Source organism: Cavia porcellus, unplaced genomic scaffold, assembly GCF_034190915.1.
Source record: "Cavia porcellus strain 051 isolate PalLab524CR breed Dunkin Hartley unplaced genomic scaffold, mCavPor4.1 scaffold_1, whole genome shotgun sequence".
NCBI classification, from domain to species: Eukaryota; Metazoa; Chordata; class Mammalia; order Rodentia; family Caviidae; genus Cavia; species Cavia porcellus.
The window spans coordinates 137,810,935-137,836,706 of record NW_026947484.1 but is presented as its reverse complement, the minus strand read 5'-3'; the positions used below and the strand labels follow the sequence as shown (position 1 = coordinate 137,836,706).

General features: G+C 33.8%; 1 protein-coding gene across 7 annotated transcripts in view; it reads right to left on the bottom strand.

Annotated features, from left to right (window-relative positions):
* Window positions 1-25,772, bottom strand: part of Man1a2 (mannosidase alpha class 1A member 2) — a 156,611-nt gene that overhangs the window by 13,491 nt on the left and 117,348 nt on the right. For all 7 annotated transcript variants that reach the window (XM_063256235.1, XM_063256229.1, XM_063256248.1 and 4 more), the window contains 4 exons: window positions 16,380-16,495; window positions 12,412-12,631; window positions 9,973-10,145; window positions 7,135-7,250 (listed from right to left, as the gene is read on the bottom strand). In XM_063256235.1, coding sequence (XP_063112305.1) covers window positions 7,135-7,250; window positions 9,973-10,145; window positions 12,412-12,631; window positions 16,380-16,495 — 625 coding nt within the window. The remainder of the gene's footprint in view (window positions 1-7,134; window positions 7,251-9,972; window positions 10,146-12,411; window positions 12,632-16,379; window positions 16,496-25,772) is intronic.

Sequence of the window (25,772 nt, the reverse complement as noted above, 5' to 3'; positions counted from 1 at the left end):
CATAGTTTGTATACTTTTCAGTTCATAATTGGCAGGATAGCACCCAGAAGAGGGGCAACAGTTGATGGTGGTGGAGAACAGTAAAAGCAAGCAAGCAAAGCAGGAAGACAAGATTTTTTTGCAGTTTATATTGTAAGAAGGCTACAAACCCCAGGGTGGGTGAGGTGCTCATACCCTTATTCTATGTCAAACAATCAGTGGGCTGGTTTATTAATCACACACCCTTAATCCCAGTATCACACACTGTAGATTCAGCCACCTCTGAAAAAGGCCTATGGCCACATGATGTGTTGGGGGGACATCTAGACACAAACCATAACACCATCTTTATCCCAGTTTTGGGAAAAAAAACTTTCAATTTTTAAGTGATTTCCCATTCCTTTTTTAATATTTAATGCTTTTCTCTATGTGAAATTCATTTTGACATTTAGTAAGGATCCAATTGAATTATCTTCCCTAAATGACTAATAATATTAATTCATTTAAAAATATTTTTAATAATTATAAAACCAAAACAATAAAAAATAAATAAATAACAATAAACAAAAAACAATAAAAAAACAAGTGTTAATGTATATATGAACCACAAGTAACATTTTTATATTGGTGACAGACATATAAACATGCATGACATTTAACAGATATATGGATATAAATAAAAATAGTACTTTTGCAGCTATATACATGTGTGCCTTAAGCCAGTTATTACAAATGAGTCAAAATACTTGAACAAATTAGAAAGTTTAAAGAAATTACAGTTAGTGAAAGTTAACAGTTGAAAAGTACTTTTAAAAAATATGTAATGTGGCCTAAGTGTACAGCATTAATACAGTGGTGTATCGTGATGTCCTAGACCAGTGATGGCAAACTTTAGGAGCCGAGTGCCCAAACAACAATTCGAACCTGACTTATTTATTGGAAAGGGCCAACACTGCAATTAAATCTGAATACCGAGGTTTTAGTTTAGAAAAAACACTGTCATTTGGTGCTCACTTTTGGGATGATTGACTTGAGCACCAGTACAAAGCTCTGCCTACCCACTGCAGCGCACAGGCACAGGTGCACACCACTGTCTGAGCCTTTACAGTAACTCACTATTTACTTCTGTCTTACCAAAGCAATTCTAGTCCTACAGGCTCCATTCATGATACGTGCTGTCTACAATTTTACCATTTTTATTTTTTACACCATATTTTTCCTGTACCGTCTCTATGTTTATATATACAAACACCACTGGTTTACAACTGCCTAGAGCAGTGGTGTCAAAATCTATGGCACATGTGCCACAGCAGGCTCTTTGTAAACTAAAAGCTCTAAAAGGTTCGCCATCACTGCCCTGGAGTATTCACTACAGTGGAATGCTGAAACAGTTTGTGGCCTACAAGTAAGCATCTATAACATACAACCAACATGTGAATAGGCTATACCACCTACATTTGCTTACATACTCTCTGTGATGTTTGCATAACACATACCTCAAAATATATCCCAGTCATTAAGCAGCACACGACTGAATTTAAGATTCTTCACATATTTTTACAGTGAGTTAGAATTATACCATTATATTCAAAGTTTGAATTTTAAGACATAGAAAATAAAGCATACAAATAAGATACACAGAGGCACACATACAATTTCTGCCTATTAGTGAAAGTAGGCAAACTGTGGTCGTAAATGTAGTTTTGTTTCATGCTACTTCCCTTTGCTTCCTTTAATAATTAATTTAATGAGATGATTATGTTACCAATCTACCTCTGATTTTTCTTAGCTATTTAATGCCTGAAATACACAAACTCAAAAAATATAGTTGAAATGTAGCCTAATCATGTACACTTTTCTGTCAGACCCATAAATAAATGGGTATCAACTAAGCTGAGATTCAGTGAAAGCCTAGGTCAATGCTACAAAATAATATTCAAAGTTTCTGAAGGAGAAATGACTTAGGTTACAGGATACAACTACTGAGAATCTAAATAGATATTAAATAACCCACAGCTATTACTAGAGAACTGCTCCCAGGAGTTTCAGTTTCATGGTTTCTGTTAGTTTAAAGGGATTTTCATTCACTGTTATTTCACTAAAACCAATGAACAGAGAATTTTTGGAGTGACCAAAGAACCTATTTCTCTTTCTTGTAATTGGGAAAACTTGGCAGAGTGATGTAATTTTCCCATTTCTTTATGAAACAGTCAAGACTTGAACAATGTCATTAACTTCATGTGCCAGTTACCTTTAGTTTTTTTTTTTTTTTTTTTTCTTTTTCTTTAGAAATAGTCAATTTTCCCAGAAGGTACTCCTCCAGTCCCTTGTCTACTTTCATCTGTGCTTGTCTCTAAATTGACAGCCTTAGCAGTTCAACACTGTCAGACAAGGTTCAGTCTCATTTAGGATAGGCATAAGGAAGGAATGGATCTGGGGTTTAACTGCTATTTGCCTAAACCACCCCCGAAAAATTCCAGTTTTCAATCCTACCCTGTGTTCTGAAGTACTCAGAAGAGCCTGCTTTAAATTAACTTCTCTTGATGGGAGTTTCCATCTAAAAATGTACTAACATCTTTTGTCTGTTGATTGCTCTGCCCTTTTATTATCTTTTTAGTTTTCTGTAGTCATTTTAATGCCTTTCAACAAAGTGTGGAGGATAAATGCATGTGTTTATTTTGCCAAACAAAGCTAAAACTTTCTTTCATTTTTTAGATGGAGGCATAGTCAAAGAATCAAATAGAGATTTTCTTTTCTCCTTTTACTCAGAATCTTTCTGAACTCCTTTGAGCGCTGGATCTATATTTGTAACTGTCTTTTGGGAATATATGTCAGAAGAATTAGTTTTCTGAAAACCTGTTTCTTCTAGAAACTTAAGTGTCTAAATCTTTAGTTAACCACAATGGAAACTTTAATATTATCTTGAATTCTTCATCTTTACACAGTAGGTTTATCCCTGTATCTAATAAGGCCTAACTTCCAGCTTTTTAAGACAACTTCTTACTACACTGCTAACTCACCTAGGGTAGGCTTTAAAAATCTGCTTTAGTCTTCCAGCATGCTGGTATCCCACGTGTTAGCAGGCCCGCCTTAAACTGCACCATTATAATAAAAAATTATAAACCTACAGAGGGATTCATTTAGATCTTCACAGAAATGACTTTATTAAATTGAATTTAATATTAGGTCATTATTTTTTATAAAATTATTAAACTATTTTTTCTGTAAGACCACTGAAGATATTTAGATTGAGCAGTAAGAAATATCAGCATTTTAAGATTTGTTTTATAAGGTTCCTTTAATAGTATAAATTTTGTAATAATGAGTCATGCAACTTAAAACATTTTATAATTTAAAAATTTTGCCTCCTTGGTGAACATAATAGGTGTTCCAGACTCCCGAAGATGAGTATGACACTATGTGATTTTCTTTCACTGTCAGCTGCAAGGAAGTTCAGTGATGAATATTCAAATATGACAATTTTCTTAGCCAGTCATCATTTTTGTTTCTTATTTGGCCTTTTTCATTTTTACTGACAAAAGTGTATATGTTTTATTGAAAGAAAATATAAATCACTGGTTATCTACAGTACTGCTGTGTTAGCCAAGATTCTGCCTGAACTTGGCAGAGAAAAATACTAAGATTATATAGTCCATATACATACTGAGGTAGCATATCATCTTTTTCTAGACCTATGCATATGCTAAAATGCTCAAAGTCTCTACTTATGGGGGCATTTACAAATTAATTATAAAAGCCCGTCTGTCAGAGGTGAACTGACTTTTAAAATGAGAGGTATTAACTAATAGGATAAATGCAACTTTTTTTCAGACAAAGTCTTGCTATGTAGTTCAGGCTGGCACTAAACTTGCAGATCCTCCTGCCTGACCCTCCTGGAGTGCTGGAATTTCAGGCATGTCATACCAATGCCCGGCCAAAGGGCAAAGGCATTTCTATCAGAGACAGTGAAATATAGAAAAGTAATGCTAAAGAATACTTTTTACTTATGTATCACAATGTAGATTAGGTTGGCTGAAGTATAGCATCTACAAGATAAGAGAAATAAACCTAGAAAGATTGCTGAACAATTATAGCTTCTGAGCAGGAAAGTGACACATAAATGATGCAAGTCAATTTCAGGGTTCCCTTATCAGTAGTATAGAAATATTTGACTTCAGGGCAAAAGATGCTAACAATCGTGGGTGAAAGCCTATTGGAATAAGGATTTTTTTTTTTTTTTGTCTTTCTCCTTTTTATTGGTACCAGGGATTGAACTCACGACTGCCTGCTTGCAAGGCAGGCACTTATGCCGCTGAGCTAAATCCCCAGCCCCTGGAATAAGGATATTAATACAGTTCTCACTCCACAGATAGCTTATTAAATTTTAAAAGAAAAGATTGTTTACATGACTTTTTAATTGAATTTACCTATAATCAAACTAAAAATTACCAAGAAAAGGCTAAACTATTATTATAGGGCACTTTATAGAATATAAGCATGTGTATCTATGTAAGCACACATTACTTACATGACATTCATGCCAAAAATATCTAACCTAAGTATGATTTATAGAAAGCAGTGAGAAAAATCTAAGTATAGGATATTCAAAACAACTAGTCTGAATTACTTTATTTACTTTTGTTCTAGATTAAAAGAGACTCAACAGATGTAATACAATGCAACAAATGATTCTGTATGAGAGTCTAGACTGACGTTAAAAAATTATAAAGTACGTTCTTGGAGCAGAAGAAATTCAAGAATGCATTATGTATTCTATAACAAATAGTATTATATGAATGTTGAAGTTCTTAACTTTGAAAACTACATCATGATTATATAGGGTGATGCCACTTTCTTGAAGGCTACTGTTGAAGCATCAAAATGCAGGTACAGTAACTAACTTTAAAACTGTCCAGAAAATAATGTCTAAATATAGGAAAATTATAGGCATTAAGTGTATGCAGATGTAGATGTGTGTATGTGTATGTATGGAGAGAGAATTTAAATATGTGGCAAAGGGCTAGAGCTGAGTGGCAGAGTGAGTGCCTGCCAAGTATATGTGAAGCCCTTGGTGGTTGTATCCCCAACACTGAAAAGAGTGTAGCATAACAGATAAACCTAGCTGAAGCACACACAATTTTCTTTTCTATTATCTTAGTTTTCCTCATCTTAAAATTTAAAAAAACAAAACGTAATATTTTAGGTCATATCTCACAGACTACAGATATGTAAACTTTTTTAAAAGCAAAGAAATTTATTTTACATGTACATTCAACTAGAATATAACAAGTGAATAACTAAAGCTCCTATTAATTTTGTCTTCTACTCTGGTACTCTTAGAACTATCATATAGGCTTCATGCCTAAACACAGGATGACTCACAAAAAATACCTAGGAGTAAGAAAGAAACTGAATACCAGAGAAGATGTTCTAAACCATTTCATCAATAAATCTGGATTAAGATCAACTGCAGATATGGAATAGAATGGACAAATTTTTAAAAAATAACAAGTAGAACCATACAGACTTGTAATTCATGAGAAGTAGAGTTGTTTAGCAACAATTCTAAAACATAGATTAAAAAAAATACTACCATCTGTAAAAGAAAAACTGGAATAATACAGCATTTAGGATACAAATTTAGTTTGAGACATGTACATTTCAACTGCAACATAGCAGAACGTAAACTATAATAGAATATAAAATTAAGGTTGGAAGGAATTTTGGTTCTTTTTGTCTCCTGACACAACTCCAAGTGACCTGTATCGTACTTGACAATAAACAGTTGTTGAACAAATGAAGTGCTTATGAGTCATTAATGTAAAGATATACAGCAAACAGAAATATAAAATTTAAAGGATGGTACGAAGAGCTACTTGATAAATCTACAGGTAAGTAGACACATTTAAGGAAGGTTTCTGTCTTCTTTCTGTCTAGGCTACTTGGGTTTTGAGTATAAAGCCTAAATTATCTTTTGGATTTTTTGACATTTCCTTAATGTATATGAGGAAGATGGCTAGTATGGTCATGTATCATTTAGTACTATCAAAACTCACAATTATTCCTAGGAGATTTAGTTAGCTAGAAAGGAAAGCTCAGGTGTTGCCCCAGGGGAGCATCTCAGTATAATCAGGCAGCATGTCAGCAATGCAGAATCCCAGGTTTCACCAACTAGCAAAACTACACAGCTATCTAATAGATTTCCAGGTGATTCTAAAACACACTAAAGAACAAAATGATTTAAAGGTACTAAACACCTTCTCTGACAAACTATATATCTTACAGTCTAAGTCATTCTTTCTGAAATGCAGCTAAAGATTTATAGATCCAATTGTATAAAATGGCATTTGTAATAAAATTTAGTGTAACATATCATATCCTTATAATTCATCATCTAGAAATCACACACAAAAATCAATCCACAATAAAAGTATTTTGATAAATAAATAAATGAGGTACATTTATAAAATGGAATACTATTTACCTGTTAAAAAATTGTCAGTGGCAAAAACATGGATACAACTGAAGGTTAATCAGTATGTTAAATGGCATAAACAAGAAAAAAGACAATTTTGGGCTTACATTCAAAACTCCGTATGATTTCACTTACACATGGAATCTAAAAACGGTGACAGCATGGAAGCTAACAGTGGCACGATGGTTACAAGAGGATGAGGAGAGTGGAGGGAGGAGAGAGAATAGCTGACTAATGGCTATTACAGTTAGGAGAAAGAAGGTTTGGTGTACTGTTGTCCAGTAAGATAATTACAGATAACAATTACTTACTATATATTTTTAAAAGGTAACAGAAAGATTATTGAAATGTAACCATAAAGAACTGATAAATGTGTGGAGATGGATATTTAATGTATATATGTATATTGGATATTTAATGTATATTCACTCAGAGGCTATACAAACATTGTTTATATACCCATTAATTTTTATGTTTTTATATACTAGTTTAAAAATAAATTTAACTTTAAATTTTTTTAATTACTTTTTTTTTAGACAGGGTCTTACTATGTAGTCCAACCTGGCCTTGAACTCCTGCAATCTTCCTGCTTTAGTCTGCCAGTGCTCAGATATCATGTGCCACCACACCCAGCTAAAAAAGTTAACATTTATTTTAAAACTTTAAATTTCAAAACTTACTTTAATGTTTCAGCAAGAAAGAAGCTTTGCTGTACATCATCATGTGTAGGAGTAGAGGAATACACATCTTTGACCCCAGAAAACCCACCACTGACTCGGCAATACTTTTCAATAGCCTGTAAAGAGATCAGAGAAAACAATTGTTTCCATGGATTTTGAGTTTTTAAAGACAAGAATCACAATCAAAAGTGCATAGAAATTTGTATGAAAATTTGACTGCAGAATACTATAGTAGTTATTTTCTAAACCTAAGGATAATGTAGTATCAAATGAAAATATAGATATTCCTCATTTAGTGACCAAATTTCAGTCCTATGACTAGGTCATTAAATTAAGTAGTCACTAAATGAGGAATTGTGTATGGTATGTACAATATTTGAAACAAAGAAATGGTCAAAGGAAACTCCAATGTGATGATTTTACTTTTATTTTCGTAACTCTTACATGCAGTACTGCAATGTACAACAGAACATAAAACTATAGTGTAATCAGCAAAAATTATAGTACTTATAAACAAGGAGTATTAACACACAAAAGACACAGAGGCTCTATAAACAACATGTATAGAACTGTACAAAAAAATAAAAAGACAGGTTGCATAATTTGAGTGGCAGATCCTAAGAGCGAAAAGTCGTTTAACGGGTAGGCTGTTATATGAGAAGTCTATGTACTCCAATTATTGAAAAGTGTTACTCTTGCTAATAAAACTCTCTCACCTCTCTATCATGTCTTATGTTTTCCTAATACAGGTATCTAACTTAGATCATTCTTTTTGAATCATTAGGGTACATTCAAGTCAAACAGATTCATTAGAGGACTACTTTTTAAGTCTATCTCTTAGATAAAATATTACTCAGTTTATGTAAATATTAGTAGTCCACTAATAACAACAGCTGCATGCATGTTTACCATTCCCACACCACTGTGGCAACAGTTTGGTTGTCTTCTTAAATGCGGCAGGACCGTCTTGCAGAATTTCACTAGCAGCTGTTCCCTGAACTTTAACATCAGGAGACCAAGGAATATTAACATCAAAAATGCTGTATCTGTTCTTATTCTGTGTAATCATCTTGCTTCTATTAATAGTCTCCTGTAGTTAAAGTCCACAAGAGTTAATCTAGGTCTGAATGACAAAAGACATAAAAGTATTAAAGTTATTACATTACTCCTAGATTGAGGTAGTCTCCAAAACTCACCAATTTATGGACTATAAATAGATTCTTGTCCAATGAACAAGCCTTCAGCAGTTCCTTGCCCTTTGAAAAACTTAGCATTTCTATAACAGATTCTCACAGTAAGGTGGAATGGAAAGGAAAAAAAAAGGATCTGAAGGAGTTTGATATAAACAAAGGTCTATCACCACTTTCCGTAGGAAAACACTTCAGCGGTGTCTTAGTTATTCTTCTCTGTGGCTGGGACAAAATATCCAATACCACGTGTTTAAAGAGGGAAAGGTTTATTTAGCTCACAGTTTGTAAAGATTTCAGTCCATATCCATTGGCTCCAAGGCAGGGTGCCACATGGCAGAGGCAGAAGACAGCAGAAGTAACAAGCACAGGAGGAGGAAACAAGCCTCTTTCTGCTCCTTTTATCTTATCCAAACTGCTAGGACTCGGGTGGGGCCAATCCAGCAATCACTCTTAATCCCTGCACGCACTTCAAATCAATCCCAAACTCAAGATTCAGCCTTCCAAAAAAAGTCTCTACTGACTTTTGAGATTTAGGGGACATCCAGACACAAAGCATAATAGGCAGTAACTAACACAAGTTACTGCAGGGTGGGTATCAGAGCAAGGTGCCTGTGTGCACTGTTTATTTCTGAACAACTATGTAAAGTAAGCGCCCTGACTTGGTATGGCAGGCTGTGCTCATAATGAATCCAATTTTGCCACTGAGAAACACCTCCTTTATATGAATTGGTATATATCTTGCCCTAAAACGTACTTTGTAACATTCTTATTTGGACCAGTTATCATTAATCACTGTATCTAAACTGAAAGCATAAATTAAGCACTGTGAATATGAACATTCATAATTAGTACAATTTACCCTAACTAGTAAATCTGAGAAAATAAAAACACTCTCCAGGAATATGCTGTATTTTCATAAAAGACTAATGATTTTTCCCTCTCCAAGAACTGAGAGCCATGGAATTCCTGAACAGTTAGCTTCCTTATTAATTCTAAAAATTCCTAATTTCATTCCAGAACAATTTCACACTTTTCTGATTCTTCTTATAGTGATCTGCTGAGTTACTCAGAACACAAGATAAAGTGAACAAGAGGGCATCTACTCAGGGTAATTTCTTTTCTGCAGTGGTTAGAGGTTAAGAAAATAGTTTAGAAGCCAGGCACGAAAATACAGGCCTAAAGCCTAGGTCTCTGGGAGGCTAAGGCAGGAGGATCTAAAGTTCAAGTCCATTCTGGACAACTTAATAACCCTATAAGATCCTGTTTCAAAATTTTAAAAGGGCCGGGGATATAGCTCCCTCAAAGGTGCTAGACTAGGTTCAGTACCAAAAACTGTGAAACAAATAAATGAATGTATAAAAAATAAACTACTTATTTTATAACTACTAAAAACTGCCTTTTAAGAAACTATAGCTATTCAGTAAGAGTAAATACTACTAGAAATTATTTCTAAATACAGAACAAAACAAGACTCCAAGGTTCATTTCTACTGTTCAAGTAACTTAAACTGACTAATGGTTTCTTCATCAGAGAAATGAAAACTGCCCTAGAGTCACTCAAAATGAAATAACGTGGATGAGAACATACGGCACCACAGGAGAGCCTGATTTAATATTCTTGCAGATAAAATGAATGTTGACTTATTTACCAGTGCTGCTTCCCAGCCCCACTGCCTGTATCTTGGATCATGAGTGAATCGCCACAGGTACCAGTAGGTTTCAATTACTTCTGGACGGAGGATGTAGTACTTTTCAGCCTGCCGGACAGCTACGGCTTCCACTGCACCATCAAACTTGAATGATTCAGGACCCAGTTTTAATGCTGCAACATGACAAAAGAAATCATTTGTATGCAAAAGCTAACTTCCCTAAAAGAATGGGGGGCATTAAATAAGTTTTGTTGTTTTATTTTTATTGTCCTTGTTCTACAAAATGAATCAACTTAAAACATTATCTCAGTAATGTCAAACCCTTTTATGCCTTCACCTAACTATGAATTTCTTAGGAATATACCTTTTAACACTTTAATCTGTAAGCATTCAATACAACGTACAGCATATAAGTCTATGTTTGATGGAATAAATGATTAATTATAATATTTCTATATTTATATTTCAGTTTATCTGCCACATTAAATTCTACTGTTTTAGATCTATTTTTTTGATACACAGTCAAAACCTATAAAGCAACAAACCTAATATAAACATTGAATATCCATTCTAGTACTCAAGGTTTTAGCAGTTTTATCTAAGTTTTTATATCTATAACTGTAATGGTTTATGTCCGAATTTTCCCATAAAGCATCATGCCTTCCTTTATGGTGGGAGAGGCTTTCAAAGGCAGCTAAATTTAGAGTTTGTGACTGGTTCACTGTCTAGTGCTAGGATTGGCAGTGTGAATGCCACTTCCACCCTAGGGCCGGTTGGGATACAAGGGAGGGAAAGAGGCTTGCTCCTCCCTTTGGCCCCTTTTGCTCTTGGTATCTGCTGCCACCATGAACTGTCATGAACTGCCATGTCACCCTACCTTGGAGCCAGCTCATTATGGACTGAAACCTCTACAAACTGTGAAATAAATAGACCCTTCTTTTCCTAATCTACGGTGTCAGATATTTTGTCCTAGCAACAAGAGAAAAGTAACCAAGACAATAATTGATACTTCTTCTCATCACATTATAATTTAGTTGCTATTAGTAAGACAGATCACTGGACTTTATCTATATTAGATACCAACATTACACTACCCTAAAAGAACTTCGCCTCAGGGTTCATTTGACCTATATATAAATATATCTTAAGAAATGTAACCACTGAGTTTATTAATAAGAAAACTGAAGGGTTAGTTTTATCAAAAGTTCAATTCCTTACTGCATAAAAGTAACTTGTCAGACTTATGAATTAGCATAAATTATTAAGCTAATATTATTTGTGTCACAGTACCTAAGAACAAATTAACCCTCAAACAGAAATGCAGTTATTTTAAAGAAAGAATAATACTTTTGAAAAAAACACATAAATTTGTACCTCTTATGATTTCAGGGAACTCATTACTCATTGTATTAATACAGAAATGGCTATCTGTGAAGACAGAAAACTCTGGACAGTCTAGTCCAATGCTGAACCTTGTTTCTGTACCTCTAGTGAGTCCCTTTAGGCTTTGAAAAAAATTGTCGTTTTCTTTCACGAAATTTTGATAACAAATACACAAGGAATACGTACTTGACTGTATGCAAACCTATTCTTTAAAAATGAGTAAATTTTTTTCACTTTCCAGGAATCAATTTTTGACACCATTAAAAACAATTTCATTTTCCAAGTAAAGATAAATGAAGTTTGGAAAGTATTATCTATTTTCTAAAAGCACTGAAAAAGGATCTTTTGTAGTAAAAGGCACGAACAACTCTAAGAGCTACTAATGAACTGAGTAAAAAACAAACTACCAATCAGCCACATAACCACTACAGTTATTTGGTTATTCTTATCTTCACTACCATATAACCAAGACAGTGTAACCTAAGTCAGTCAATTTTGTGTTTTTTTTTAAGTAACTGGCTTTATAGAAGCTGAAATGAATGGCTTAAATGATTATTTTACAAAAATAATGCTATTCCTTACATCTCCAAATAGTCTAGCTTTTGTCTTTAAGATAATTACTTTTAAATCATTAAAAAAAAAAAGTAGCAGAGTTCAGAATTTCTGATGCCAGAGCTGGATGCGATGATGCACGCCAGGAACCCAAGCACTTTAGGAAGCTGAAGCAAGAGGATTGCAAGTTTGAGCCCAGACCAAATTAAGAGAGCCTGCCTCAAAATTAAATTTAAAAAAAAAAAAAAAAAAAAAAAAAAAAAGGTTGGGGATGTAATTCAATGAGCAGGGTCTGGTTTTAATCAATCCCTAGTACTACTTTAAAAAAAAAAAAAGAAAGGAAAAATATGCAGATCGAAAAACACATTTCTAAAATTAAATTTCTTAAGAAAATGACTTATACGATATTGTATTCTAGTACCTACAAATTTTCTTTTTAACTCACATTTTTATAATTAGAGATTATTTTTACTAAGTTATTTGCCTTATTAACAACATTCTTACCGGTTCTGTCGTATGACTCATGGCATGTACGTGCAATCTCTGCCCCTAGCTCTAAATAATGACCAGCTTTATCCTTTCTGGAACCATCCGCTCCTAGGGCAAACATTCCCCCAGCAAAACATGCCAAATGCCCCATCTTCTTTTCCAAGTGCCCATTCTTCCACTCTCCAATGAAGACAAGACCTCCTCGGGATTTCTTAACAAGATGTTTTTCTATAGCCTACAAGAAAGAGAAGAAAATCAAAATTTTAGAATCAAACCATTTAGTGTTCAAACATGTATTTCCAGTTGTCACAAAAATTAGTAATATCCTATAAAACAGTAACTTTTTCAAACTGGGAGATTTAATTTACAATAAGAAAATTTTGGAATAGTGATCAAACTGTATACAAATGAAAGAAATATCCCAACCACTACTCAAGGGGGAAAAAGAGTGTTTTGGCATAGAGCAACATTCTACACAACATCACCCATCACAGCCTTTGTCCACTTGTAATTTATAATCAGTCAACTAAAACCATAACAAGAAGTTGTAAGACAAAATCTTCATTAATCCATTTTCTATTTCATACAATAAAATCTGAATAGGAGGAATAGCCATATCATTAAGATGTGATTTTCAATAATTAGTTTAAATGGTTCTTCATTTGCCGTATAACTGTGCCACTTGCCAAAGTACTTAAAAAGACACCATTAGTTAGTCACCTAATACATTATAAAACTTTCGGATCTGGTTGAAAGTTAAATATTTATTCCTTAATTCTTTAGTCCCTTACTCCTTAAATAAAGAAATCTGTTTTGTTTGCTATTGCTTGAGTAAGAGGGGCCATGTCAATTTCATTAACGAAGACATGGTGACAGTGAAGTATTTTATATTAAATTTCAATACAATAAAAAGCAGACTACAAGAATCACAATACATTTTAAGATTTCTCTGAAAGCTTTGCTTCTTTGGTTTATGATTTTAGGCTTTGCTTGGGAGACTATGAATCAGTTCTCTATATGTGAAGTACTTCTATGGAAAAGTATAAGAAACTGCATTAATTCAGTTCTCTTTGGTAGAAAGTATTCAATATGCTTAGTGACTACAATTTTCTTTCTAATAATAAAATAAAGTATTTCTTTCAAGAGTCAATCCACATTTTTTATTGGAGGCTGCTCTCTGACAAGCTCAGTAGTCTATATTCTCCATAATAGTAAGTTTTACAGAATTGTAGTGACTATCTCTTATTCATTGTCTTATACTCCAGAAGGTCTATCAGGTACCATGGATTCAATAAATGTTTAATTATAACAAAATTTTATAAATCTATAGTGCTAATGGTATTTGACCTATTAGGGAATGGGAGGTAGTTGGTAACCAAATGACAAGGGACTACGACTGAATTTTAAATTTTTTTTTTTGTTTTCTTCTATCCATAAAACTTTGATGCACATATTAAAAAATTAATCTCTTCAACAGGGAGACAATGCTTTTCATTCTTGTGATGCTAGCAGGTTTTCTACATACAAGGTACTCACTCAGTAACCGCCTAAAGAGTAATATCCATGGCCTTGTTATACATTTTCATATAGTATTTTTATTATTTTGTAGTTTTGCTCAAAACAACAAAAATATTACCAGGTTATTCTTAGAAGATACTCAAGCATATACTTGTGAACTTACTAGGACTAAGGTAAACAGTAGGTAAAGAGAGGGCTTTTACCAGTAATTTACTTCGGAACACTCAAAACCACTTGTATGGGCCTATGCTCTCTGGAACAACAACAAATACCTAAGCATTCAACTTATATAAAACTGTTGAATCTTAAGAAAAAGTAACAATGAATCTTTAACTAAAAATTTCACCAATTGTTTTCTTGTTCCCAAAGGACCTCTAACAAGGCTTATTCTTGTTCATTATTTTAAAAATTAAAACTAAACACAGATTTAATCAAAACCTAAAACTAAGAAAAACATATAGGAACCATGGATACAAAAATTTCAAAGAATAGAAGGCAGGATGAGGATGGTAACTGAAATTAAAGAGCTCAAAGGCAAATTTTAGAAATGATTTAAATTAGAATGAATCGTAAATTGCTATTCCTAGATTATCTGAGTATTCAATATGCTATTTATTTTATAGTCTGATCATATTGTTTAACAGAATAGTTATTAAAGATAAACTAATATTACAAAAATTACATACATGACATTATGCCTCAAAATGAAAGTTAACCAACTTATTAAAAAATACTTAGTTCAGTAAGACTTAATACAAACAGGCTGTATAAAATAAATGCTAAGATTTATATGGCTCAAAGCTTATATGGCAGATGATCCATAGAAAATAATTTTAAGTTACAAGATTAACTTTCAGAATAGTATACCTTTCAAAACATATACAATTAGAAAAGTAATAACAAATACAACAATTTCATTTCTCTTTTGGCAAGAATTAAAGAAAAATAGTTCTAGATTAAGACTATTACAAAAAGAAGCAAACTATGAAGAAAAAAAAAGACTCTATGACAAATGATATTTGCTCAAAAATAAAAATAATATATGCAATTCATTTACCAAAGATTTACTGAATACCTATTAGGTTTTGGGATTTGCGTTAAGTGCTGAGACAATGACAAATTAACCCCTGCCTTTAATGGAGCCCAAAGTCTAGTGGAAATGACGAGAGCTATGTTCAACCCTACATTTCTAAGAACCTTCATATGTAATTTTGCCTAGATAATGACTTTCCTTGGATCGTAAGTACTTCTAGGTTTAAATTTTAATAACAAAGATACTTGCCAAATTTTCAAAATTTAAGACTTCATAAAAAAGTTTTAGAAATTGCACTGAAATTTAATTCTTGATTATACTTTAATTTTCTCCAATTTATTAGTTAACAATATCACTCCAAATACGTGCAACACACACAAAGCACTCTGTGCCACAAAGTCAAATTTTCATAAATTTTAAAAAACAGTATGTTCTTAAAACATGATTAGGACTCTAAAAAAAGTAAGTATTGCAAAAAACCTTTAATGTTAAAAACTGATTAATGACTATATTAGAACAGTACTGCTATACAAAATACAGCAGAGAAATTATTAAATTCACCAGAGATGTGGGTTTATAGTGGATCAGGGAAACTGGCTTTTTTTTTTTTTTGGTCTTTTTTGAGACAGGGTCTCGCTATACAGTTCAGGCTGGCTTTGAGCTCACTTTGTAGCCTAGGCTGGTCTCGAACTCGCAACAATCTTTCTGCCTGCCTCCCAAGTGCTGGGATTATAGGCATGAGCCACCACGCCTGGCTTAATAAATTATTAATATACTTTCTCTTTTACAGTTTGAGCCTACAAATTCCCTTGTCTCTTCTTAGAGTGACTACTGTTTCAAGTTTAAACTGTTGCAAACTGTGATATGAGGATAAATACAAAACAATGTAATTAAGACAGCAACCTCTGCAGCCAGACAGTTCAGTTCCTGGACCCATCATTCACCACCTAAGTGACTTCAACACATTACTTAACCCCACTGCACATCAGGGTTCTCATGTGAATTAACTTCATTCAGAAAGAGGGTGAGAACCAGGTGTGCTATGTGGAAGTACTGTGTAAGTGTGCTGCCACTATTATTTACCCACACAGTTCTCAAGTATAGGTTCAATGATCATTTGAAAGACAGTGTTTGTGCAAATGTATGTAAAGTCAGAAGTTTCCCAGTTTCTGTAGACATTAACTAAAGGTACCTAAGATACATTTTCATAAATATATTAATACTAAACTCTTCCTTCAATAATCTCTGTCACAAATAAAATATAAAGATTATCTATTAAAAAAGATACAAACTATATAGTGAATCTAGCTAATAAAAACGTTACATATAGTATGTATTCCTGAGTACAACAAAATAATTATATTTGTCTAGCCACTATCAAATAATCATATAGTTAGTATGTTAAGAAGGAAAATAATCTGACAATAATCACCTCAATAGCATCATCGTACATTCTTCTTGCCTCATGGTCTGTTTTATCTGACATCAACCACGCTTTCAGCAAGTATTCATAAAAACTGTCTCCTAGACCACCAACGGATGTGTGATCTGAAACAAAAGAAAAAAGAAAGATAGAGATGTAGGAAAGAAAAGTCAGAAAACAATAAAACAATACTTTTCAATTTTAATGACTATGTTACAGGTTAATAATTTTAATACTGACATCCCCATTTCCAAAACATTTCAAATTTAGTCCAATAAGAGTACACACCATAACCACTTTCTCTACACATTTCCAATTTTCTAGAAAATCTTTATCCTCTGGATGTGTACTTTGTATACTTGGTAGTCTCTTTCTTGAATCACAATTTGCACATTATCAGAGATCCAGATTTTTCTATAATTGAAAATGATTTTTGTATTTTAATGTCATTAGACATACAAGCTATGATTAAACATGAGAGGTACACTTATAAACTTGATGTTAACCCAAAATGGCTCATGCAAAAATTTTTCTTTATAATGGCCAATGATGACTCCTGGGACACAGTCAAAAAATCAAAATAAATCTTTTTTTTAAAAGCTCACGACTTTCTTAAGGTCATTTTGCACCATATAAGTACAGTGGCTCACTATGCTTAATATTTATAGAAGTACCATACATATTTGTCCTATGTATATCCTTATTCCATGCCACCTACACATTTAATATTATCCAATATATCACGACAGTTCCCACGGCAACCCACTTTCATCCGTTTCTACAAAACTGTGCTCTGCATTGTTGGACTTTTTCTTAAAATCTACATCCTCAGGCTAGGCATATAATTCAGCAGCACAGTGCTGCCTGGCAAGCGCCAAGGTCCTGAGTTCAATTTCTGCTACCAAAAAAGTTTCACATCCTCCTTGCATGAAAAGAAAAGTAACATTTCCTATAACCTTTCATCTCTCATATTATTACTGATTTTGATGTGCGGGCTGCTGCCAGAGAGGGGACAGCCAGACCGAAGCTTTTCTGTGTGAGTCAGCGCCATTCGCAGACTGCAGAGGGAGAGAACAAGGCCTCACCAGTAATGCCATCCCACCTGGAAACTATCATTTTCATTGTTTTATTAGGTTGTTTTATTTTCTCTTGTTTCGTTTGATTATATTAAATCTGATGGCATGAGCAGCTATTTAAAAGATAGCAAAACATATCATGGTAGCTGTTTTTGATTTACTATTGGCTTGTTTTGAAGTCCTTTATTGCATTCATTATTTTGTTTTTATTGTTTCTATTCTATTCTGTTCTGTTCGATTTTACTATGTCCAAAGGTATCTGCAGCTATTTTGAAGACAACAAAAGGCATTATGGTAACTACTATTGATTTCGTAAGTTTTTGAAGTGCTGTATCACTTACACTGGTTTATTTTGATTGGTTTTATTTTCCTTGGTTTTATCCTCTTTAAAATTAAATTAAAAATTACTACTGATTTTTCAAACTGTCAGGAAAGAATGGACTACTAAGTGATTTTTGAGAAAAACTGTTACCTATTAAAGAAAAATGCATATTAATATTTATACTTTAAGCTAACAAAATAAATTCATGGATGATTAACAGGTTAAAACTATGCATAAACCAGGAGTGTTGGGCTGAGCTAGTGATGGTTCACACATGTGGAGCTGAAAGCACAAGTGCCTAAACAGGAGTTCCCCAAGAGCATGGAGTGCTAGAAGCACACGGGAGCACACTGGCCAGCGGGGAGTTAGTTAAGCACGGGGCACTGATGACGCGTGCACAAATAAACACACTGCGGGGGGTGGACAGTCAGTTTCTTCCTTCCCATCTGGAGAAGGCCACCTGATCCCAGCTTTTGTCTGTATTTTCTTCATCCTCTCTTTGTCCTCCCTACTCCAAGAACTTAGAGCGCTTGCAGACACCAACACAGAAGAAAATATAAGAACACACTGGTTTTTCCTAGAAATGATCTTTATTAAGCAAAATACGAAATGAAGGTACCATAAAGGTAAAGTTTATAATTTTATAATATTATAATCTGTATAGTAAGAAAACAGATTGAGAGAAGGTATTTGCAACACACCTAACAGGACAAACACTCACGCCCTAAACGAAGACCTCTGATAAAGCAATGTGAAATGAGAAATACAAAATGAACAAAAAGGGAAACAAATCTTAATTATGTTTGTAGTACTAGGAATCAAACCCAGGACCTTCACACTGAACTACATCCCCAGTTCCTAAGCATGCACAACCACACCTGGTTTCAACACTTAACATAAGAATGTTCAATTCTACAAGTTATCCAGGAAAAGAAACTTCAAAAAATGATACCCCATTATTGTCTATGAGATTTGCAATCATTTTACAAAGTTGTTAACATCTAATGTTAAGAAGAATATGGTACATGGTTGCTTGAACTAAACGATAAATTTGTAGCAGCTAACAAAATTTAAACTAGGAATCCTAGTTCTGAAATTATCATGTAAAAATATAGAGAATCACAGTTGCTTGCATTAGTAAAAAATTAAACATAAACCTGAAATGTCCAGGGAAACTGCTAAATATATTACAATATAAACACACTACAGAAGACTATGCAAACATTAATTAGAATCAGGGGAATCAGTAAATAGCATGTAAGAGCCTTCATGTATATGCTGTTGAGTGGAAAAGGGAGAGAGTATAATAGTAATATAGTTTGATCCTACTAAAAATTTGTATGTTTAAAGATTGTTACTGTACATATAGGAAGGATTTAAAAAGGCAACGGCTAACAGTAAAGATTCCTTAAACTTTAACTTTATATACTTAAATGTTACTTGAATACATTCTTTTGCAAGATTTTGAAATTCACACAAAATGGTCATTTATTTTCAAGTGTGATTTGCTAGCTTAGTGCTATTTTTTGTTTTCTGCTTATGTAGAGGAAGGTATCATCTGTTTTATATAGGTCTCTCAATCTCCAACATTAAGAAATTGGGTTTTGTCAGAGACAGCTTGAAGAGCTGAAGGCAGGGCTACCACATGGTCACTCACTCTAAATTTTAGACTGCACAAGAAATCAATGACTAAATTTCAAATAGCTTTCAATTATCAACATTTCTACATTTAAGAATTTTATAATGATAGCTACGTTATGTTGATAGTTTATGGGGGTAAATTACACTTAGATACTAAATCATTTGTAACAGATTATCATGAAGGTTAATACATATTTATATCTTAAAATTACAGGAAAGAGGGGCTGGAGAGTTAGCTCAGTGGCATAAGCACCTGCCTTGCAAGCAGGTGGTTGAGTTCGATCCCCAGTACCGATTTAAAAAAAAAATTACGGGAAAGACTAGACACTCAAAGGATATTTGGGAGGCATAAAAATTACTGATGTCTTTTGGGCACGTTATATGGTAATTAACAAAAATAGGAATTTAATATTTTGTGAGAAACTATTTTGAAACAGAATTATCAAAATGACTAAAACAAATACTCATCAATACTGCAATCTCTATTTTGTAGTTATGTCAAAATAGCTTGACCTGTGCTGTAACATTATCATCTTATCTGCTGCTCACTCTTTTCTTAAGCTTTGTCAGCTGCTTAAAATCAGTGTACTTTGGTTGCCCTTGTCTTTTAACCACTATTTTTTGGTATAGTTTTAGTTTTCCTCGGACTTTGAGGTCACCACTTTACTGTCTTCCATCATTTTCTTTTATGTCTTTCAATGATGTAACATACACTTACTCCAAGTCATCTCCTCTTGTTACATTCACTCAGAGACCTTCCTCCATCTAACAGTTTTCAAAGCATACTTCACAGCTGTCATCTTAAAACTTGTTTTCTTTCTTTCCAGAATTACATTGTCTCCTCACTCATACATCTTTGTCTATACCTGACTGATAACATTCTTAAATAATTTCCTAGGAAAGTACACGTCTTATAAACCTATTTTAAATGTTTTTATGTTCTCTTAATTTCACTTTATATGGGTTTCAAATTCAAGGTCAGAAATAATGTCCCTCAGAGTTTCTTAAAAGTATCGTGCAAGATGCTCTCTTTCTAATACCCAGCATCACCAACAAGAAACTTGATGTTATCGTTCTGTATGTTCCCAATCCCCCATCCTCACATCCCACTTACCTGGTCCAAGGTATAGAGTCTTCATTGTAACACGAGTTAAATTTAGTCAGTCTTCTTGCTCTGTTTTCTACCCCTCACCCCCCATTCACTGTGCTATAGACTTTTCAAACTAAAAGTTACTATTTTTTAGTTCTGGGGAAATTACTTTCTAGTGTTTCTTCTACGATTTTCTTCACTCCATTTCTCAGTTCACACTTCTGAAACTTGCATCTACTGGAAATTGAACTACGTGATTGATTTTTTATTATTCTTTTCTCTCAAATTTTAATTTGTTTTCTTTTTTTACATTCTGGTAACATTTTAAAAGAGAAATTTTACTTTTAGTACTTGCACTAAGGTTTAATTTCATATTACTTATACAGATTATTGGTCTTCATTCTGGGAGATCTGTTCATGCATATAACATGCTTTGATCATTTCCACTCCTATTACTCCCCTTCTTTTTCCCTGTCCTCCCTTCTTCCTGCCTTCCTCTTCTCTCCTAGTCCCTTCTACTTTCATGTTCTCTCTTTCCTTTCTTCCCTCCCTTCCTCCCTCAGTCCTTTCCTCTCTTGCTTGCCGCCCCTTATCAGAGAAAACATGCAACATTTGTCTAGGTCTATCTTATTTTGCTTAATAAACTCTACTTCTATTTTCCAGAAAATGACATTTTTTTTCTTAACGGCTAACATTCTGCAGTATACATACACAATATTTACTTTATTCATCTGTTGATGGACACCTAGGCTGATCCTATAGTGTAGCTACTGTGAACTGGGTCACAATAATGATGGGTGTGCAGATATCTATCATACTTTGAGTTTAACTCTTTCCCGAAATATGCTGATATGGTATAGCTTGATCAATAGCATTTTAAATTGTAGTTTTTGAGGAAATTCCATACTGATTGTCATAGTGGCTATGTAACAATATAAATTCCACCAATAATGCATCTTTTAGCTTATGTCCTTGCCAATTTTCTTCCCTCAATGTTGCAATTTGTATCTAACTAGGGTGGGGCTCTTCAAAATGGATGGATAGATCTAGGGTGTATGATATTGGAATTAAGACTGTGTAGTACTAAATTAGTCCACTGAGTGGAATTAACAAAATTCTAGGTGTGAATAAGGGAAGCACCACCTTGCGTTTGGGTGGTACCAATCAACAGGCTTACAGCCTGCAGAGAATACAAAGGGAGTGAGACTCAGGGCAGGATTGCCGCTGTTGCATGCTGCTGCTTTGTCTCTAGCCAGCTCTGCCATGGACTATTTCTCCTCCGAGATGCCCCTCTGATATGCCTCTCTGCCTCAGAGCCAGAAAACTATGGACTGAAACCATACAAACTGTGACCTGTAATAAAGCTTCCTTCGACTTGTGGGTGCCCAGTATTTTGTTTCAGCAACAAGCAAGTAACCAAGACATTTGATGATAGCCATTATGACTAGGAAAATCCAATATACTTTTGATTTGTATTTCACCAATGCCTAAAAATGCTGAGCATTTTTTTCTTACACTGTTGCTAAACTGTACTTCTCTTTTAAAAAGTTTCTGTTCACTTCACTTGCCCATTTATTGACTGGGTTGTTTGGTTGTGTTTGTGTGTGTGTAAGTTGAGTTTCTCATGTTCTTATTACTAAACTGCTACTGCAAGAGTAACTGACAGAGATTTTTGTAGGCTGATTTTTGTAGGTTGGCTTAACTGTTCCTTTTGCTGTGAAGAACTTCTTTAATTTGATATAATACCACTTGTCAACTTTGGTATTATTTTTGTGCTGTTAAAGAGTACTGTTCAGAAAGCTGTTTCAAAGTTTCAGGACTTCTACTTTAGTCTTTGATTCATTTTGAAGTGATCTTTACACAAACCGAAAGAAACCTAGTTTCAGGCTTCTTCATGTAGACATCCAAGTTTTGCAGCATTTTTTGTTAGAGGCATCTTTCCTCCAGTGCATATTTTCAAAACTTTTGCAAAGAATCACAGTTGTAGTAATGAGGGTTGGTTTTTCTGCTCTCTATTCTACTCTATGGGTCTGTATATTTTTATTACAGTACTATGCTGGTTTTGTTCCTATGACTATCCAGCATGTTTTAAAGTCAGGCATTATGATTCCTCCAACATTATTCTTTTTACACGAAATTTCTTCCATTACTCTGGCATATGAATTTACAGATATATTTTCTAGTTCTGTGAAGAATGTCATTGGTATTCTGATGAGGACTGTACTGATTCTAGATTGTTTCTGGTAATAAGCCCATTTTAAAAGGATTAATTCTGCTAATCCATGAACAAGAGATAATTTTAATTGTAACTTTAAAATTAATTTTATATAATTATATATAATTTTATATTTTTATAATTTCAATTATAATTATAAATTTGATTATAATTGTCTAGTGCCTTCAATTTGTTTCTTCAGTGTTCTGTAATTTTCATTTTAGAGGCTGTTCACCTCTTTAGTTAGGATCATTTCTAGGTATTTTGTTTATTTTTTGCAGCTACTATGAAAAGAATTATTGTCCTGATTTTTTTCTCAGAAGTTTGTTACTGACCTACAGTTACTGGTTTCTGTATATTGATTTTCTACTCTTTCACAATGCTGAACCTATTTGTCAGATCTAAGTCTTCAAGTAGTGTTTCTAGAGCCTACTAACTAAACAATAATTTGGCTTCTTCCTTTCTACTCATATCCCTTTTCTTTCTTTCCCATGTTACACTGCTCTGGCAAAAATTTCAAAGTACAATACTGAACAGGATTGGAGACAGTGGACACTTTGTTTCATTCCTGATTTTAGAATAAATGCTTTTCACATTTTCTGTTGGGTGGGGTTTGTCTCATCTTGTATTAAGGTATCTTTGTACATACCTTGTTTCTTCAGGACTACTATCATAAAGATAGGCTGAATTTTATCAGATTTTATCTAAATCTACTAAGATGATCATATAATTTTTAATTCTTGATTCAATTTATGTGGTGTATTACATTTACCAATGTGTCAAACTATCTTTGTATTCTGAGGAGGAAACAATTGTGATGTATGATCTTTCAATGTGCTGTTGGATTCAGTTTTGCAATAATTTTATTGAGGATTTTGTATATATGTTCATCAAGGATATTTGGTCTGTGGTCTTCTTGAATCTATCCAATTTTAATTTCAGGATAACAGCACCATTGGGGTGAGTTCTTTATAAAGGTTTGGTAAAATTCAGCAGCAAATTCATACAGTTCTTAGCTTTTCTGTGATGGGACATTTTTGTTACTGTTTGAAACTAATTACTTGTCCCTGATCTGCTTAGGTTGTTTATGTTTTCTTGGTTCAATTTTGGTAGGTCATATACATTTAGAAATTTATGTCTATTCTAAATTTTGCAATTTATTGGAAGTTTTCAAAATAGCCCCTGCTCTGGATTTTAATGTTACTTATTATAATATCCCTTTATCACCTCTGATTTTATTATTTTGTGTTTTCTTTTGATTAGCCTGTCTAAAGGTTTATCAATCTTCTTTTTTAAGCTTTTCAAAAATTTAAACCACTGCTTCTAACCAGTGTGCTTCAGAGTAGGAGGAAGCAGTCAGAATACCATGGTATTGGGAGTGATTTGCCACACCTCTCAGGAGGCTGCCTTTGATGTTTTCTCCAGATAGCACTGATGTTCCACCCTGTCAATATTCACAGGAACCCCAAATTGTGATTATGTCCAGTCTTTTGCTCCCCATGGTAGTTCTGACCCTAACTACAGGGCTATTCCTGAGATGGCTCCTTTCTGATCACAGCTCTCTGAGAGGCTGCTGGGCTACACATAAATTGCTTCTCTCCAGAAATTCCCCTGTGCTGTGCAGGGGAGGTTGTTCCGAGCCCAAATCCCCAAAATGGATTCAAAGCCTGTACAAGCCATGGTTGGTGTGGTGATCTGTGTTTACCATCGGTGTTCACTGTAACACTGCCAAAGGAGCCTGGCCCCTCTCTCTTCCGTAAACCAGAAAGCTGGTATAAAATGTGCACCACTTCTATCTGCATTCACTATCAGTTCTCTACCCAGTTTAGATTTCCTATCACTTGCTTGCTGGCCCTAAGAATTTTTTCTTCAGTATCTCTCAATGAAATATAATCTTTCTTTTGTTGTGTTAAATCCTTTTCCTAACAGAGTAACACAGAGCCTACCTCATTTTACCATCTTGCACTAAGATTCACTGAGTTTTAATATCAGCAATCATACTTCTAACCAGAGATTTTCCTTGTTCTCTACTTGCTTCTTTTTCATAGAACCATATTCTTATTTTATAAATACACATCTTCAGAGTCCTTTGTACAAAATACAAATTTAAAAAGATGTATTTACAGAATTGTTAGTTTCTTCTAGAATTGTGTATTTTTTTTTACTGTGAAACATGACTACAGAAAAGTATATGAAAACACAAATGTTATTATTCCTTCACTGCGAACAACACCAGTACCACCAAAACCTTCATGTATTCTTAACCATAATTCGCACCCCTGAAAAGGTAACCAGTATCTTAATTTTGGAGGTAATCATTTCTTTGATTTTTTATTCTCTCACCATCTGATGTCCTCTACGAACTAGTATGATTTAAAATACTAATTTAAAATAATTCCCTTATAACTATAGCTTAAAACTGTTGATATTCAACCACGTTAGACATAGCTATGTATCATTTACTTGCATATCTATGAGGGTCAACCATTATTCTTATATTTACATTTTAAAATGAAGTTCTGCATAGTTTGGGTTGCCTCTACCAAGGAGACCTATTTGTTACTAGATCCCTTTCTTGTACGGTAATTCCGACTGGATTTTATATGTGCAAGCTAAGTTGAGGAAAGGTGGGCTAACTGACAGGCTTTGATGTACACACAAGAGTGAGTTTGTTGTGACTTTGAACTTGTCCAAATCTCAGAATAAAATTGGGATACCAGTATCCATAATGAAAACCTTACGTTTTTTTTTTAAGTATTTGATTTTTTGGAAAAAGAGCTGCAATTGCACCTTGTGCTAAATCCAATAGATGGAGGTAGGTAAGGATTTCAAGTACAGTCCATGGTTCCGTACAACGTAGAATACTTATTTTTAGGTCTAATTTTTGTGTATTAAATTACTTGTGCCTATTATTTATGAATCCAAAATCTCTGAACTTCATTGGTTATCTTTTCTCCAGTCTCTTTTTTGCTATTCCCAGTCACTCTGCATTGTATAAACTTGTTAAAATATCCTGTCCATTGTGACCTCAGTTTTGCTTACAATTCTCTCTACAACT